Consider the following 16795-nt stretch of genomic DNA (forward strand, 5'->3'; position numbering starts at 1 on the left):
TGCTGCGCAGCTAGCGCCCTTCGACGGCCAACACCGCGGTTCCTGGTGTGTCCGCTGTGCCGTGCGTGTGATCATTGCTTGTACAGCCCTCTCGCAGTGTCCGGAGCAAGTATGGTGGGTCTGACACACCGGTGTCAATGTGTTCTTTTTTCCATTTCCAGGAGTGTAGTACGTGAGCCCGACTTATCGCCTGTCAAACGTACATAACATTTTGTCGCCCTATTGTCATAACAGGGCAAATGATTTTATTGCCAACTAACACCAGTGTGTTGGATTTAAAAATTATAGTGTTAATATACACTAAATATTAGTATTTATATAGTTAAGAATACTGCGCAAGGCAAAGGTAGCAACAAATAGACAAAATAATAATCTCCATCAGAAATGGTTAGCTATTGTCCTGTTTTTCACGTTCCTTTAGCAAAAACTTTTGTTGCTTTGTTGAGTGATGCGAAACACTTGAGTGGGATATTCCCCCTGAACATATGCACGTCTTCTTTAATTCAACAGCATCCAGGTTGGTGCAGTAGTAGGGCATTGAAGCCGCATTCTGGAGGATCAATGTCAAATTACCATCTAGTCTTTAAAATTTAGATATCCGTGGTTTCCTTCTGTCAGTTAAGTCTGAAATCACGATGATCCCTATGAAATGTCCCCATCCCCGCCCTTCCCCAATACAATGTTTTGTTTCCTTTCTAATGACTTCCCCATCGATAGAACATTAAACCGCAATTTTCCTTTCATTTTATTTGTTTTCAACATGATTAGAGACTTCCAAACAAGTCAATTCAGACGCACAACATACTCAATTCTGAAGGGCACAGATCATGTACAGCTTGGTAATTCGTTTGCCTATTGTCAAGTACGTCATGTGTTGTGTAAATTTCATTTCAGTCGCTTCTGTCGTTCTTGATGTAGCGATATTCACGAAGTTAATGTATTGACAAGTACAGGAAATACATTGCAGTACAGATGAGAAATCTGACGACGAAAAGACAGAAACGTCATATAACATACAGAATTCCTTCTTTATTACGGTGTCAAGTTATGTACATTTTACACTTTTCGTCGATGGACTTTTTAGAATTATTTATAAGTTCACAAAGACATTTTTCTTTTCTTTTGTTCATTTCGCTGAATGCTATTAGCTAATCATATAAAAATTTCTTAGTTACATACAGGAGGTCATTCGTAAAGCCCACCACGTTGACTGCAAAAGCTTACTTTTCGTTCTTGCGTCCGTCATGGAGGAACTCGAATCTCATTCAGAAGTAGTGTGAAAGTGTTCCATTTCTGTAGGCTGTGTAATGTTGTTATAATATTGAATTTGACAGATATCGTATAAATCAAATCCAAAGGAAACATTATTAATCACCAAAAATTGTGTTTGAGGCAATCAATACTAATACACAGATAAAAATATATACTTACACATAAACTTTTATTGAGAGACATAAACGGCAAGAAAAACTAAATGGGACCGTTGTTTCTTTTATTATGGGAACATTTCGTCGTAGGAGACATGTGATACAATCCTGTTGGCCATTTCAAGAAGTACTTCTGCAATTGATCTCTCGATGACAGGTTTAGCCAGCGGCCAGATGTTAATACCATTGTCGCCTTGGTCATAGGTATCATCACCTAAAAAGAAGCAGCAAACAATTCAGAATAAATTTGTGAATATCATCATAAATCAAAGAAATTTGCTGCGTGTGCAAAACTAATTTCTGGTTGGAGACCTATGAAGCCCTGTCACAGACCACTGATACGAAATATTCATACATCGACGAGTTACGCTCATTTTGCGGTTTATTTCTGTAATATAACCTGTTCAAGACCGAGCGAAACTCCTTGGTTAAAGGAGCATAGTGGTACTAATTCATACAATGTAAGGAGAAATTTTCGAACAGACAAGTTTTTGGTGACATGTGCAACTGGAGAATTCGAGAATGCAGACATAAGATGCCACAAATTTTGTCTATTGCATTGTAATTCTTGTTAACAGGTCTGTATATTATTATTATTATTATTATTATCATTATGTATGCACAACAACATCTTCTCCTAGACAACACACAGTGATCATCAATACAGAAAAGAAGTCAGAATTGACAGAAAGAAAGATTTTGCTGAAAGATCAGTAATTATTTCCGCAGTCTTCAGTATGTGTGGTAAACATTGTTCATAGGCTAAAGTTGATGTACTGAAAGACATTTGTAACAGTAATAAGTATTCTTTATGAAGTGTCAAAACTTAAAACGCAAGCTACCGATTTATAAAAAGTAATTACTAACAACTTTCTAAATTACCTTTTACTTAACTTTACGTGTATTTCGTACACATTCTTTTAAATTACATTATAGCAGATACCGATTACAGTTGCAATTTTCCCCCACCGTAAAAACTTTCGCAGAAACGGCGAATCTGCGCCAGCATTGATCAATTACTTTTATTTTATTCTCTGAGAGTGTTACTGAAAATTTGCGCTAACAATTGTTGCTGTAAGTTTGTTTCTTTACTTCAGTCATCTTACATTTCACAGAAGAAATATTGCTTATAATTTTATATAATAATTTTAAAGTTTTTACGACCTTTTTACAGTTCCATTAACATTCTTAACATAGCAATGTATCTTATTAATTTGAACACGAAAGCAACATATGACAATTACGAGAGCGTTGTTTCAAAGAAATAGTGATTTCTTTCTGTGCTTACGAACATCAGAAGTTGATTACTGAATCTCTGAGTTTTAAGCTCAGTGAAACGTAGTTACAGATTTTTTTTTCTCTGTATGTTACAGAGATACGTCCTTCCAAGGTCATCAACGAGAGAAAGGCTTGCATCAGACCGCAGCCAACAGCTCTCATACCTTTGTGCGAATAAGCTAACTCTGCTTCTCTGAGTTATATGGGACATTCAGCTGTAAGGTTGATCTTCAAATTTTCTTTATCTATTATCCCTTGTAGTTAACTGGAGATATGTGTATCAAATAATTTAATTTTTTTATACGTGATTCCCTATTTTGATCACCAATTTCAAAGGCTTACATATACTGTCACAATGATTGCGCAATTTTTTAACGATGCTGTCCTCTCGTACTGGAGCGCCATTTTCTTTTCGCAGATTTTGACTTGAATCTTTCCATGAACAATCTCGGAACATCGTTAGTAATGTTTAGCCTCCAAAATTCAGAAATGTTTCAACATTAAGAATTCGCAACCAGTGAAGGTGCTACAACGATTAATTATAAAATAAAAAGGGACCGGTAGCCTTGTCTCTCTCCATAGATGGAATTCACTTTATTTCTGAACCAATCGCGGGCGCAAAGTACTCTCGTTTGGTAATAAATGCTGGCATTACTTCCTTCATAAAGCAATAATAATTTTCTTGTCCGTCTTTCCGAAAGAGTAAATACTCTTTCTTTATACATATCATAGATTACATGTATAAAATAGGCAAAAATAATTTAAAACATTTAAATAACCCTCTAATATTCACACTTGTTCTCGAACCAGTGCTATGGATCTGTTACCTAACTCAAAATTAGTCCTTAGAAGCATTTACATTTAATTTTAGATTTGTAGTTACCTATTGACAGAGTAAAGAAGTCGACTGAAGTTACATTTAATTTAAACAATCTGGGCAAACAGAAATAAGTTTTAATGCACAAGGCTACCTCAAGTACACGTTAGATATCGATTTATGAACCTCTTTAGGCCATATACGTTTCGTATTTGTACTTTATGTATGTATATACATTATAATAGCTGTCAATCTAGTGGAAACATGGACCAAAGGAGTGTCATATTAAGCAGCCATTTCTGACTTATATAACGTTTTTAATTTTTCGCAATTATGTTGCTATTCATTTTCAAACACAAACTGCTTGAAAATGGTTTTGCACTACCTGCATATCTGGAAACAAGTGTAAGCTCATAATCAAGAGGTACAGGAAATGAAAGACTGGGACTTAATTCTGGAAGAAACATAATTAGTGCAGTCTACTAGAAAGTACACTTTTTACGCATCTGTGAACTCAAAACCTGGTGGTAGGTACCGCTTTGCTCCGCCCCGTGCATTGGGTTCTTGGCTCCTCCTCGGCACGCTGTACACAAGATTGTCGAGGCATTGTTCAAGCCTATCCCATTCTTTAAAGGAGACGTGCCTCAGGTTACACAGTGTGTTCGAGAGTTTGTACCACGATGCGCTACAGATTACAACTAGTCTCAAACATGATCTGTCAGGTTCAGATCAGCAGATAGTGCAAGAAATTCCACACACTAAGTGGATTACTGCCTCCTGGAAGAAGGTGTCCTAGAGATGGCGGCGGTTTATTCGTGCATTATCGTCTTGAGAGACCAACTCGTCGCTGAAATGTTAACTCTAGGGCGGGGAAGTTGGTAGGAGGTTCCTGTACTGGTGCTACACAATCGTAAAATTACCATTCATTGTGTTGAGGGGCGCCCAACATTCCTATATGATGCTGGCCCGAACATTGTTGACTCACCTCCCTGGCAACCACTGACTGCCTTCACTCTTTCCCACGATGGTCTTTAGGAGGCTGACAAGTGATACATACATCAGCGCAGACAATCCCGGTCCACTGATCCCAGTACCTTTCCAAGTGTCTCTTCGCCTGCAGCGATGAGTATTTGTACTGTTGTCCGTATTGTACATTTAAAGGCCAAATTCGTCATGTGGAGAGACTTTCGCACTGTCTGAGACAACACAGCCCTCCTGGTTGCCTCTAAAAGGGCAGCGCACTGTCCTGTTATGCTCTCCTACAGTGAAGTCAGTGTAAAAAGATCCCTGACAGTTGGCAACAATGTGGCCAGCATTCAACTGCGGCTCGCAGACAGCTGCACGCAAAAACTGTAATCATCTGTGGAACTTCAACGAAGCGGAGGAAACGGCATAAAGATATTTGAAATACATCACGCAAAACCACGTGCCTCTTTCATTTAATATGTTTCTGATTCACTGATTAGAAAGTAATAACAGTGCAGATTCATATAGCATTGCTTTTATGGAAGTATATCAGAAAACAGTGACTAAATACTGAGCTCATTCTAGCCACATTTCTTTCTGACATGATGCTGGACTAACTTGTTCTCCTGAGTGATTTCTATGTGAGAGGAAAGGTGCAGTGCACTGGGTTTGGGACAGATAGAGCAGAGAATGAAGCGAAAAAAGCGGCGCCGTGCGTCAGCCCAGACTGAAGCTCCAAGTGTGGTCTCCACCTCCCAATCTCCCCCCACCCCACTCCCCAGCTATGGCAGTTGAGGGGGGGGGGTGATGTAGCAAGCTACTGTGCATTTTACAACGTCTTACCCAGTGGCCAAACTGAGGGCGGGAAGCGACTCTAGCAGCAGGAGGGTGGCACTTTCTCATATTGCGTATTTAGAAAGAAAGACGGCTTGCAGAAAATAATGACCTAGCCTCACGAGCAGCCTTCTAGTTTCAGACAACCCCTGAAGCAATGTTAGTTGCTGGGTGGAAAAACGCACCATTGGTAAATCTGATAGTGACACCATGCAGACGGTACCGAAACGACAGTTCTTTAGAAGTAGAAGCTCATATTGTGATATGGTACCTGTATGATTGTGATGCTTCGCATTTCTGGAATTTTGTCTGCTTGAGGGAACCTCGCTATTGGATGGCCGTGTTCGCATTTTCCGCATTGGCTGGCATCTCCCGTTTGGTAGGAAGAAATAGCAAGGGGGTAAGGCTGAGCCTAATACACAAATCAAAAAAGTTTTCCATCATCTCGGTTCCAAGAGTTCCCGGACCTGTACCAGAAAACATTAACATCATTTCCGCTCTTTTTATTGCTCATGAAAACCACACATTGCGTGTTGCACAGCGAGACCTTCAGAGGCGGTGGTCCTGACTGATGTACACACCCGTACCTCTAATACCCAGTAGCAAGTCCTCTTGCATTGATGCATGCCTTCATTCGTCAAGTTTATCAAGGCACTGTTGGGCCAAATTGTCCAACCCCTCTACGGCGATTCGGTGTAGATCCCACAGAGTGGTTAGTGGGTCACGTCGTTCATAAACAGCCCTTTTCAAATAATCCCAGGCATGTTCGATAGGGTTCATGTCTGGAGAACATGCTGGCCACTCTAGTCGAGAGATGTCGTTATCCTGCAGGAAGCCATTCACAAGATGTGCATGATGGGGGCGCGAATTGTCGTCCATGGAAAACGAATGCCTCGCCAATACGCTGCCGATATGCTTTCATTATCGGTGGGCGGATGGCATTCACGTGTCGTACAGCCGTCACAGCGCCTTTCATGACCCCAACGGCGTACGTCGGCCACACACGATGCCACCCCAAAACAGCAGGGAACCTCCAACTTGCTGCACCCGCTGCATAGTGTGTCTAAGGCGTTCAGTTTGACCGGACTGCCTCCAAGCACGTCTCCGACGATTGTCTGGTTGAAGGCATATGCGACACTCATCGGTGAAGAGAACATGATGCCAATCCTAAGCGGTCCATTCGGAATGTTTTTGGGCCCATCTTTACCGCGCTGCTTGGTGTCGTGGCTGCAAAGATGGACCTCGCTTCATGCAGCCGATTTTGCACAGTTTAAGGTGCGACACGACGTCCTGTGGCCGCACGAAAAGCATTATTCAACATGGTGGAGTTGCTGTCAGGGGTCCTCCGAGCCGTAATTCGTAGGAAGCAGTCATCCACTGGAGTAGTAGCCCTTGGGCGGCCTGAGCGAGGCATGTCATGGGCAGTTCCTGTCTCTCTGTATCACCTCCATGTCCAAACAACATCACTTTCTTTCACCCCGAGGTGCTTGGATCCTTTCCTTGTTGAGAGACCTTCCTGGCAAAAAGCAACAGTGCGGACGACCGTCTAGGCATGGTTGAACTACAGACAACACGAGTCGTGTACATCCATCCTGGTGGAATGACTGGAACTGATCGGCTGTCGGACCCCCTCCGTCTAATAGGCGCTGCTCTTGCATGGTTCTCCACATATTTGGGCGGGTTTAGTGACGTCTCTGGACAGTCAAAGGGAGTGTGTCCGTGATACAACATCCACAGTCAACGACTATCTTCATGAGTTCTGTGAACTATGATGATGCGAAACTTTTTTTATATGTGTATACTCAGGAATCATTTAAGTGTGTGTATGTTGTGCATATCAGCCGTGTACGATGCAGACTGACAGTGGCGTGCATCTTGGCAAACGAGTGGGTCAGGAGTTGTGACGACATGAGCCTGAGCCATTTATACAACAGCAGAATTCTGCGTGAACATCGGTGGACAGTTACAATAAGCATAATGGGCAGCATTGCTGTGTTAGGGAGTTTCTTGGTCTATAATTGTGGAAGTCAGTTTAATCACCTGTTTCAGATGCACCACTGCTGTAGCGATTGTATCAGTTCCTAAAAAACTATTAGGATCACAGCCACTGGTTTCCATTGGGGTTAAAGAGATTCGAGGATAATTTTCAGACTGCTGTTAGTTTCAAAAAGGCAATTTTCCTGTTGGTTCAAGTAACGTTGAAAATCAACAAAGCTACCACTTGAAGTTTGCACAAAGAGATTGTAAATCATTTCATGTTCATTCGTCGTCTGTTTGGAATGATTATGTTTTTAATTGAATTATTTACTGTCTCAATCGGAAGATTGTTTCTGCTAATCATCTTTCATTCATATTGACTATCTCTTAAAGGTGTCTCTGGCTCTTAATTAGTTTTCTGTGCCAGGATAACATTTCACGCAAAAGTAATTACACATATACAAAATCGCATTACATTACAGGTTAATGTAGGCATATGAAGCTGCTGGCTCCAGCCCACTGCAGCTGTCAGGAATCTTCCTGTGGCAGCTCGACTTTTGGTGTGGCTAAGAGCAGTAGTCGTTTGGCAGCGATCACCACTTGGTACTGTTCACAGCCTGTGACCAGCACCAGTTCGGTACGCAATTTCCCTTTTTGCCATAAACTGACACTTTGTGCACAATCCAAGCTTGAAGTGACCCTTCGTGATATGTTGATAGACTCAACTATGTATAAAATCTCCAGTGTCACATTCTCCGCTGAAGACAGAACGGACTGTACTGAACTGCACCGAGAATTCCGGTTGATTTTTACCACCATTACGCACATTCTCTATATAGCTATTTCCTGTAATCAGAGGTGTATTTTTCGATGCAGAAACTAAAACATATTCACGTCATAAAGATAATGGAAATTCTTGAGTAATTTATTTACAAATTACACTATTCGAGCCGGCCGCTGTGGCCTAGCGGTTCTAGGCGCTACAGTTCCGAACCGCGCTGCTGCTACAGTCGCAGGTTCGAATCCTGCCTCGGGCATGGATGTGTATGATGTCCTTAGGTTAGTTAGGTTTAATTAGTTCTAAGTTCTAGGGGACTGATGACCTCAGATGTTAAGTCCCAGAGCCATTTTTTTAAACACTATTCAATCGAAACGTAAGGCAGACACCACTGTACTGTAGTAGTAATAAGGTGCAGAGGAATGAAAATTTTAAGATAAAAGCACTGATCCTTTACAAGCTACACTGCTTCTGACTTTTGTTAATTTTTGTTTCATTCTGTTTCACCATGTATGTTGAAAGGGGACGCAATGAGCGTCGTAATAGTGTTACGGCGAGCGTTTAAAGCATTCAAGTAATTGCAACTGCAATAGAGTAAATCAAATTGATCATATACGTATAATACGATTTGATATTTCCAAAGGCCCAACACTTCATCTTAAGAGCTTCCATTTTTGTTACGCGCCTACAGTTGATTTGTGCGTTTTCTTTTGGCCTTCTTAGTTTAATTTGGCATATTAGTATATTATGCTTACGTTAGATTGTGTATGGGTGACATACTTGCACCTTTCAAACTTACCTATCACTAGGTCACCAGACACGAGACCTTCCATGTGCGAATGCGAACGATCCACGTTGAAGTTAAGGTTCAGTTTATTGAACTGCAAATAGTTGCCGTTCTTGCGTTTCACAAGCTTTCCTCTGAGCGTAAAATCTCCATGGACGCCAGCTGTAACAGGGCAAGAGTAAGGTTTCGTTATCAACGCTCCGTACAACATAAAATATTTGGCAAATTTGATACAGTCAAGTTTGAGAGTACAGCCATCACTGTATTAAAAACTTAACTATTAGTTTTGACCTACGTCTACCACTTCATCGTATACCACCTCTTTGGTGGAGATCATTGACGCTATTGTAATAGCACGATCTGTCGATAACAGGAAAAGAAATGTTAGTCATCAGGTTCTGTCCTGGTAGGTAGGGAAATAGTGACGTAAGCTCTATGGCAGCTGCTACACAAAGTCCTTGGTGAAACCGTAAATACAATATCTCTACGGTCTCATAGGGTCACGACGTACAACGTTGCTGATGGAGTTCTGTCCACCCGATGTGGTCTTTAATTTCGGTGTTCCCTTCATTCCTATTTGAATGGCATAGACTACTCGACGTGCAGACAGCAGTTCCCACTATCTTCCTTAACGCTCCAAAATATTAAAATTTAATGGCGGTCATTTCAACGCAGCTGCGATAAACAAGGGAGTTTAAGTCACGAAACGAACACAGAGGGATCATTTTCCTGAACTGGAATGCTGCTGAAGAATCTTCTATGTCACTCAAGCCACAATGTCATGTAACACATTTACGTTTTCTTCCGATCATGACTCAGGTGGACGGAACCATCTGCGTAAGTGGTAACTTGTGATGTAATGGCCTGTTGAGACAACCAGCTACCTGCCTAGCACACTTACCATCTGGCTTCGCCGCATTCTGTTTTACCATTTCAGTGACATTTGAAACAGCACTTTCTAGAATTCATCTTATCGCATACAGTTCTTCTTAGGCGAACAAGTACAGTATTCGTTGAGTTCTCATTTGAAATGAGAAATGTATGTGGAACAAACTAATGCTAATCTAAAAGTGAGAAGCGGACTACTTACTCGCGTTGCCGCTCACAGCTCCCTTCCCTTTCATGGACAGCTGCATGAACTTAGCGTCGACGTTGTAGTCAGCCGTAAACATCAGATTAGGCATTTCCACTGATCCAGAGAATTCTTGGTTCCGCACATTGACGCTACAACAGTATGCAAAAAAACTTGTTTAAATACTATAGCAATAATATCCTAATCATATAGCCTCACAACAAATAACTTTTTTAAAAAATATTCAGCTGGGCAAATGGTGTACAAAAAATTGAAATAAGCATGTTAGATAATTCCAGTATAGTGCTTCCACAATTTAATCAAGGATTATTCCTGGGTACGGACTTCTTAAATCTGCCGCCTGAGATATATTCGTTGGCATAGCTTCTAAGCACGTTTTTCTGGGAATGTCCTACACGGGCACTGTTCGTTCTTTTTTTTATATAAGTCAAAAGAAATAACTGACGGAACGATTACTTACAAATAATGTTGACGTTCTGTTGCCAATGGTTTCAAAGTATCATGAATTACCATGTACCTGCCTTTATCAAAAAGCACCTTTAACAAAGTGCTGCAGAATGTTTGAATTTCCTAAAAGTTCGATCTCCCCCATCGTCACAGCGATTTAGTGTCCGTGCCCAGCACAAGATAAACATACATAACATTTAATGCGCTATTGGAGATCTTATAAGATTTACGACTCATAAGAATACACAGACTAGACTAATACTATATTTTACTGGGATACTGAGATACTGGAAGTAAACCGGTTGGCTCTTCCTTCCCGATATTCCTCATTCGCCTACGTTTTAAACATTCACTAGGCCTCGTGTTGGCTCAGCTAAAATATGCGAAATATTAGCATATCTTTTTCTTCTTTTTCTTATTCATTTCTTCTTCTTCTCTGTTTCTTCTATTGTACGGTCAAGAACAATGGAGGAAGAGATGAGTCGAGTGACTCAGACTCTCCTATTTGCAGTCGTCTTTGGTTTTCCCGGACACACCCACTCAATCGGGCTTTGTGTCTCCTACGAGGTCTTCTCACATGCCTTCTGGCATCTAGTATCAGCGCATACAAGTCTTTGACCATCGTTAGTAATTTATACTAACTGCTTTCTAGGATAAGACTCTTAACCAGTCTCATAATTTTGGGGTATTCTTACGGTTCTTCTAGCTCTCCGTCGCAGAAAACTTTTCACTCCACGCTTCGCTGTCTTCATCAGTCTGTAACTGTTCCTACGAATGTTCATCTCACTAGTGGATAGGTGTTTGAGTTTCAGTTCCTTTCCCTAAATCTGACAGTCCTAAAAAACGGTCATAATGAGACGTCAGCAACGTGGCTAATGATTCCTCCACTGTTCTGAACGGCAATTTTCATGACCTCTGATTTCCTCTCTCCTCATTTCTTAAATCCACGTCGCTTTCTGCGTGCTTTCCAATAGGACAGGATGGCGTATCATCTCTGCAAATATTGAGAATCTTTGTAAAATTTCCTCTGATTCCTCTATATCTCTCTCGTGGTGACTTTTTATTTTCAACCAACTTTTCCTGGAGTGAAAAGAAAATTTCTCAGATGCTTGTGTTTCTTTCTCTTGCTAATTTGCATTGTGCCGATACACTTATTGTTGAAACGACGAACCGGAAAACTTTTGTATAAATAGTCAGGAAATGTGATACCATTGTCAGCAGAAATGCCAAAGTTTCAATTTCATTACGTGTAGTTTGAACGTAATATTGGTGAAACTTAGTTGTACTGGCTTCACATAAAGTTCCTCTTTTTAGAAAAGTTTCTCTGAAAATTACCCAACTTTCTTTTTAACATCTCTCGAAAACCATAAAAAGTAATACATCGTCATTTAAAAAACTGCTTCAGCACCTTTGTTGCTGAAAGATTCACGATAACTTCAAATAAAGACAAATACCCTTAGAATATTGTGATTTGTCTAAAATCATATATATTGAACCATTATAAAACCGAAGGTGGGACAAATATGCTCTTTAACGAGCTTGAACTATTATGGGGCATTGCCTGAAACTATCTTTAAACCGAAAGTATGTTAGAACACCGCAGTGGTTTACAACGCGCGGGCCTAACGGAGGTGGTACGCCCGTTTTTTCCTGTTGACTGAACTTGCTCACCGAGCCAGTTGTAGAGGACCTGTAGTTAAACGTCGTTTTTAAATCGTGCTGCCACCTGACATTTTTTACGTGTAAAGACAATTACCCGAAGCGAAGAAGCGGTAAGTGACAGAAGTTGAACGTTGAAGCCCGAATCTTTGGAACATAAGTCTGGCACCAATTTAGCCAAGTAGCTGCACCAGCAAACGTGACGAAAACTACGTTTTGAGTATTCCGCGCCATACGGGACTTTATGCGTAAGTATAACGTAATCTTATGTGTTTCCACCATACAAATCTGTTACATCGCTATACAAAAATTTACAGTTGTGGTTCTTCTGATTTAATATCCACCAAAAAGTCTGGGAATTTCCAAAGAGGGATGTGGAGCTCTAAAGGTCCGGTTACATCGTAAGATAATAAGAATTGTGCGACCTGACGAGCGATTGTACCGTCAAGTGACTTACATATGTGTTAGAAATGCGTTGTAAATGAAAAATAATACAAAAATGACACCATAAAGGGCCTGTAAGAGAATGACGCAGTATCGGTTCTCATTCCTATTCCTGTGGTTCAGCATCGACAATAAGAACATTCTCTCATGTATACATGCAGACTGAAGCGACGAATGAATATTTGTACCAACGCTGGTATTCGGACCCAGGTCTCCTACTTACTAAGTAGATTCGCTAACCACGAAGCCATCTTGGCGCATTAGCTTTCGGTTTTGCACAACTCCATGGGCTACCCTAGCATGCCACCCGGCTCACTACCGATACGGTTCACGCCCCATAAACTCGAAGATCATTGCAGAGGCTCTTCAACTGCATTGGAATGTCACCTCAGCATCGAACGAAACGGGAGATCCTGCCCGAAACACAGATATAGGCACGTTAATCAAATCAAACTCTACGATTCTAGAATTTTTTTTAGTTCTCGAAAATCTGTGACGTATATGTGCAGGCGTTCTAGGAAAGTCCATTCAGCTGCGCAAAGACACTGTGCACAGGTGGCTTAGTGGTTAGCCCAACTGCGTAGTTAGAAGGAGAGTTGGGTTAGAATACTGGCGTTTGTATACATTTTCACTCATCGCTTCAATCTGCATATATATTATAAGCACATCATAAACGTTTGAGACGTGATGTTTCTGCAGCCGTATAGTTTAATTCGTGTTCTGTCAGTTTGTGCTATATTAACCCCACAATACGTGGAAAATTCTTTCACTGCAAGATATTTCTCCTTCCCCACGAAACATGGACCTTGCCGTTGGTGGGGAGGCTTGCGTGCCTCAGCGATACAGATGGCCGTAACGTAGGGGCAACCACAACGGAGGGGTATCTGTTGAGAGGCCAGACAAACGCGTGGTTCCTGAAGAGGGGCAGCAGACTTTTCAGTAGTTGCAGGGACAACAGGCTGGATGTTTGACTGACCTGGCCTTGCGACATTAACCAAAACGGCCTTGCTGTGCTGGCACTGCGAACGGCTGAAAGCAAGGGGAAACTACCGCCGTAATTTTTCCCGAGGGCATGCTGCATTACTGTATAGATAAATGATGATGGCGTCCTCTTGGGTAAAATATTCCGGAGGTAAAATAGTCCCCCATTAAGATCTCCGGGCGGGGACTACTCAAGAGGACGTCGTTATCAGGAAAAATGTTATTCAATCTGTATACTGAGCAAACAATAAAGAAAACAAAAGAAAAATAAAGAGTAGGTATTAAAATCCATGGAGAAGAAATAAAAACTTTGAGGTTCGCCGATGACATTGTAATTCTGTCAGAGACAGCGAAGGACTTGGAAGAGCAGTTGAATAGAATGGACAGTGTCTTGAAAGGAGGATACAAGATAAACATCAACAAAAGCAAAACGAGGATAATGGAATGTAGTCGAATTAAGACGGGTGATGCTGAGGGAATTAAATTAGGAGATGAGACATTTAAAGTAGTAAAGGTGTTTTGCTATTTGGGGAGCAAAATAACTGATGATGTTCGAAGTAGAGAAGATATAAAATGTAGACTGGCAATGGCAAGGAAAGCGTTTCTGAAAAAGAGAAATTTGTTAACATCGGGTATAGATTTAAGTGTCAGGAAATCGTTTCTGAAAGTATTTTTATGGAGTGTAGCCATGTATGGAAGTGAAACATGATCCATAAATAGTTTGGACAAGAAGAGAATAGAAGCTTTCGAAATGTGGTGCTACAGAAGAATGCTGAATATTAGATGGGTAGATCACATAACTAATGAGGAGGAATTGAATAAAATTGGGGAGAAGAGGAGTATGTGGCACAACTTGACAAAAAGAAGGGACCGGTTAGTAAGACATGTTCTGAAGCATCAAGGGATCACAAATTTAGCGTTGGAGGGCAGCATGGAGGGTAAAAATCGTAGAGGGAGACCAAGAGATGACTACACTAAGCAGATTCAGAAGGATGTAGGCTGCAGTAGGTACTGGGAGATGAAGAAGCTTGCACAGGATAGAGTAGCATGGAGAGCTGCATCAAAGCAGTCTCAGGACTGAAGACCACAACGACAACAAATAAGATATTTCTCAGGCACCTTCATCTCCTGTACCAGTTGCCTTACTTGATCCTGTTGATCCTGGTCTTCTCGAGGCCGTACACCTTGATGTTGCTGGCGGTGACGCGAACGCGCTGTCCAGGAATCGGAGAGACCGTCACCTCGGACACTTCCAGTGGGTCGATTGGTGGCACCTCCAGCTCCGGGATTCCTGAAGCAAACGCACACGCTCGTTGCTCAGGCTCACTACACTAAGACTGCAGTACGTGTTAGTTCTATTTGTTGCTGTGTGGAGTCATTATTCTTATCATTCTGAAGCACTCCAACTACCCAGGCGTGTTCTGTCTCCACTGTACACATTAAGCACGGCCCCAATCCATCATTTCGTAATAGCATTTCTGCCTTTGAAGCAGAGGTAATGGGTTCGAGTACCGACTGTTTGAGTTTTAAATTTACTGTTATATATGTCCAACATTTATGACTAAATTATACAAACGAGAAAATTGGAGCTTTGGAGGGCGAATGGCTTGACTAGGTGATATCATTCAGGTAGGATGAATATAAACCAGAGTATGCATTGTAAATCCTCTGTTCGGTCCCCAAACAACGGTAGCTCCATTCTGCCGTCATAGCAAGGGGACGTTTTCTAACAGAAAAGTCATCCGCAATGGAGAAATGATCCATGAGCGGCTCCTTCGTCCATTTAAATGCCTTTAACACATGCGATTCAGGGGCAACATATGCTACACACGATGCTTTTAATTTGTTTAGAGGATATCTTTCTTTGACATGTAGATGCTGGGCCTTTCTAGACAGATGATGAAATGCCTCTGTTATGCTTATTTAAATAAATGTGATAATTGGGATGCTCACAGCTACAGGCATGCCTCTCTCCTTAGACATTTTTTCTGGGACTTGAATAAGTAACGAGGCGGGAAAAGCAATGTGATACTTAAGCACTGAGAGTGGATTTCGGCAAGTCTTCATACTTTGACAGTTATTACGCGTACTGTACCCACAGGAGGAACATTTTAAAAGGTTCATTATAAAAGTTTTGGGATTTGTTTAATTTATTTTCGACCCTTGGTTTTACCTTTTTGAAGCGACCTTTTAACTGTGTAAATCAGACAGTTCAAGATTTATTTCGTATATACGAAGTTTGTAACGCAATCTGAGTGTTTCAAGTAAATCGCTGATTGACTGCATGTGACCTGTGCCGGATAACTTACGAACGACGTTTCATAATATTCGATCGTGGGTCTTCCGCTCTAAGTGGTGTATTTGAGTCACGCACTATTTAATATGTAATAGGAGCCAGCGCACTTTTTTTCTGCACATAATATAAGAATTGGAGTTAAAGCAAGCACTGAAATGAAAAAAAAACAGTAAATTGTGTTTTGCCAAACGTTATTAAATCATTACACACAACTTGGCTTGCTGCAAGCATTAAAGGAAACAAAAGAAAAAGTTGAAGTAGGTATTAAAGTCCACGGAGAAGAAATAAAAACTTTGAGGTTTGCTGATGACATAATAATTCTGTCAGACAGAGCAAAGGACTTGGAAGAGCTGTTGAACGGAATTGACAGTGTCAAGAAAGGAGGGTGAAATACGAACATCAACAAAAGAAAAACCAGGGTAATGGAAAGCAGTCGAATTAAATCATGTGATGCTGAGAAAATTAGATTAAGAAACGAGACACTTAAAGTAGTTGATAAGTTTTAGTATTTTGCAAGCAAAATAAATTATGATGGTAGAAGTAGGGAGGTTATAATACGTAGACTGGCAATGACAAGGAAATCGCTTCTGAAGAAGAGAAATTTGTTAATATCGAGTATAGATTTAAGTGTCAGGAAATCCTTCCTGGCAGTATTTGTATGGAGTCTAGCCATGTATGGAACTGATACATGGACGATAAACCGTTTAGACAAGAAGATAGGAGCTTTTGAAATGTAGTGCTACAGGAGAATGCTCAAGATTAGATGGGTAGATCAGATAACTAATGAGGAGGTACTGAAGAAATTGTGGAGATGAGAAATTTGTGTTATAACCTGTCTAGAAGAGATCGGTTAGTAGGACACCTTCTGAGGCGTTAGAGGAGCATCAATTTGATACTGGAAGGAAGCGTGGGTGGAGGGGCGGGGGTGAATCTTATAGAGATGCCAAGAGATGAATACGGTAAACAGACTCAGAAGGACGACAGTTGCACTGGTTACTCAGAGATGAAGAG

The 16795-nt window shown here is 41.1% G+C and overlaps 1 protein-coding gene across 2 annotated transcripts in view; it reads right to left on the reverse strand.

Annotated features, from left to right (window-relative positions):
- Positions 1–1009: 1009 nt before the first annotated feature.
- LOC126337060 (uncharacterized) overlaps positions 1010–16795 on the reverse strand; it is a 43843-nt gene continuing 28057 nt past the window's right edge. Inside the window, exons 3-7 of one of the 2 annotated variants that reach the window (XR_007565039.1) lie at positions 14635–14779; positions 9955–10088; positions 8877–9026; positions 1432–1641; positions 1010–1300 (exon numbers count right to left, since the gene is read on the reverse strand). Coding sequence is in view for 1 of the 2 variants with exons in the window: in XM_050001388.1 (XP_049857345.1) it covers positions 1496–1641; positions 8877–9026; positions 9955–10088; positions 14635–14779 (575 nt within the window). In the remaining variant the exon portion in view is untranslated. Of the gene's footprint in view, positions 1642–8876; positions 9027–9954; positions 10089–14634; positions 14780–16795 lie in introns of both variants that reach the window. The other variant, XM_050001388.1, reaches the window with a different exon arrangement.

Source organism: Schistocerca gregaria, chromosome 2, assembly GCF_023897955.1.
Source record: "Schistocerca gregaria isolate iqSchGreg1 chromosome 2, iqSchGreg1.2, whole genome shotgun sequence".
Classification (NCBI taxonomy): domain Eukaryota; kingdom Metazoa; phylum Arthropoda; class Insecta; order Orthoptera; family Acrididae; genus Schistocerca; species Schistocerca gregaria.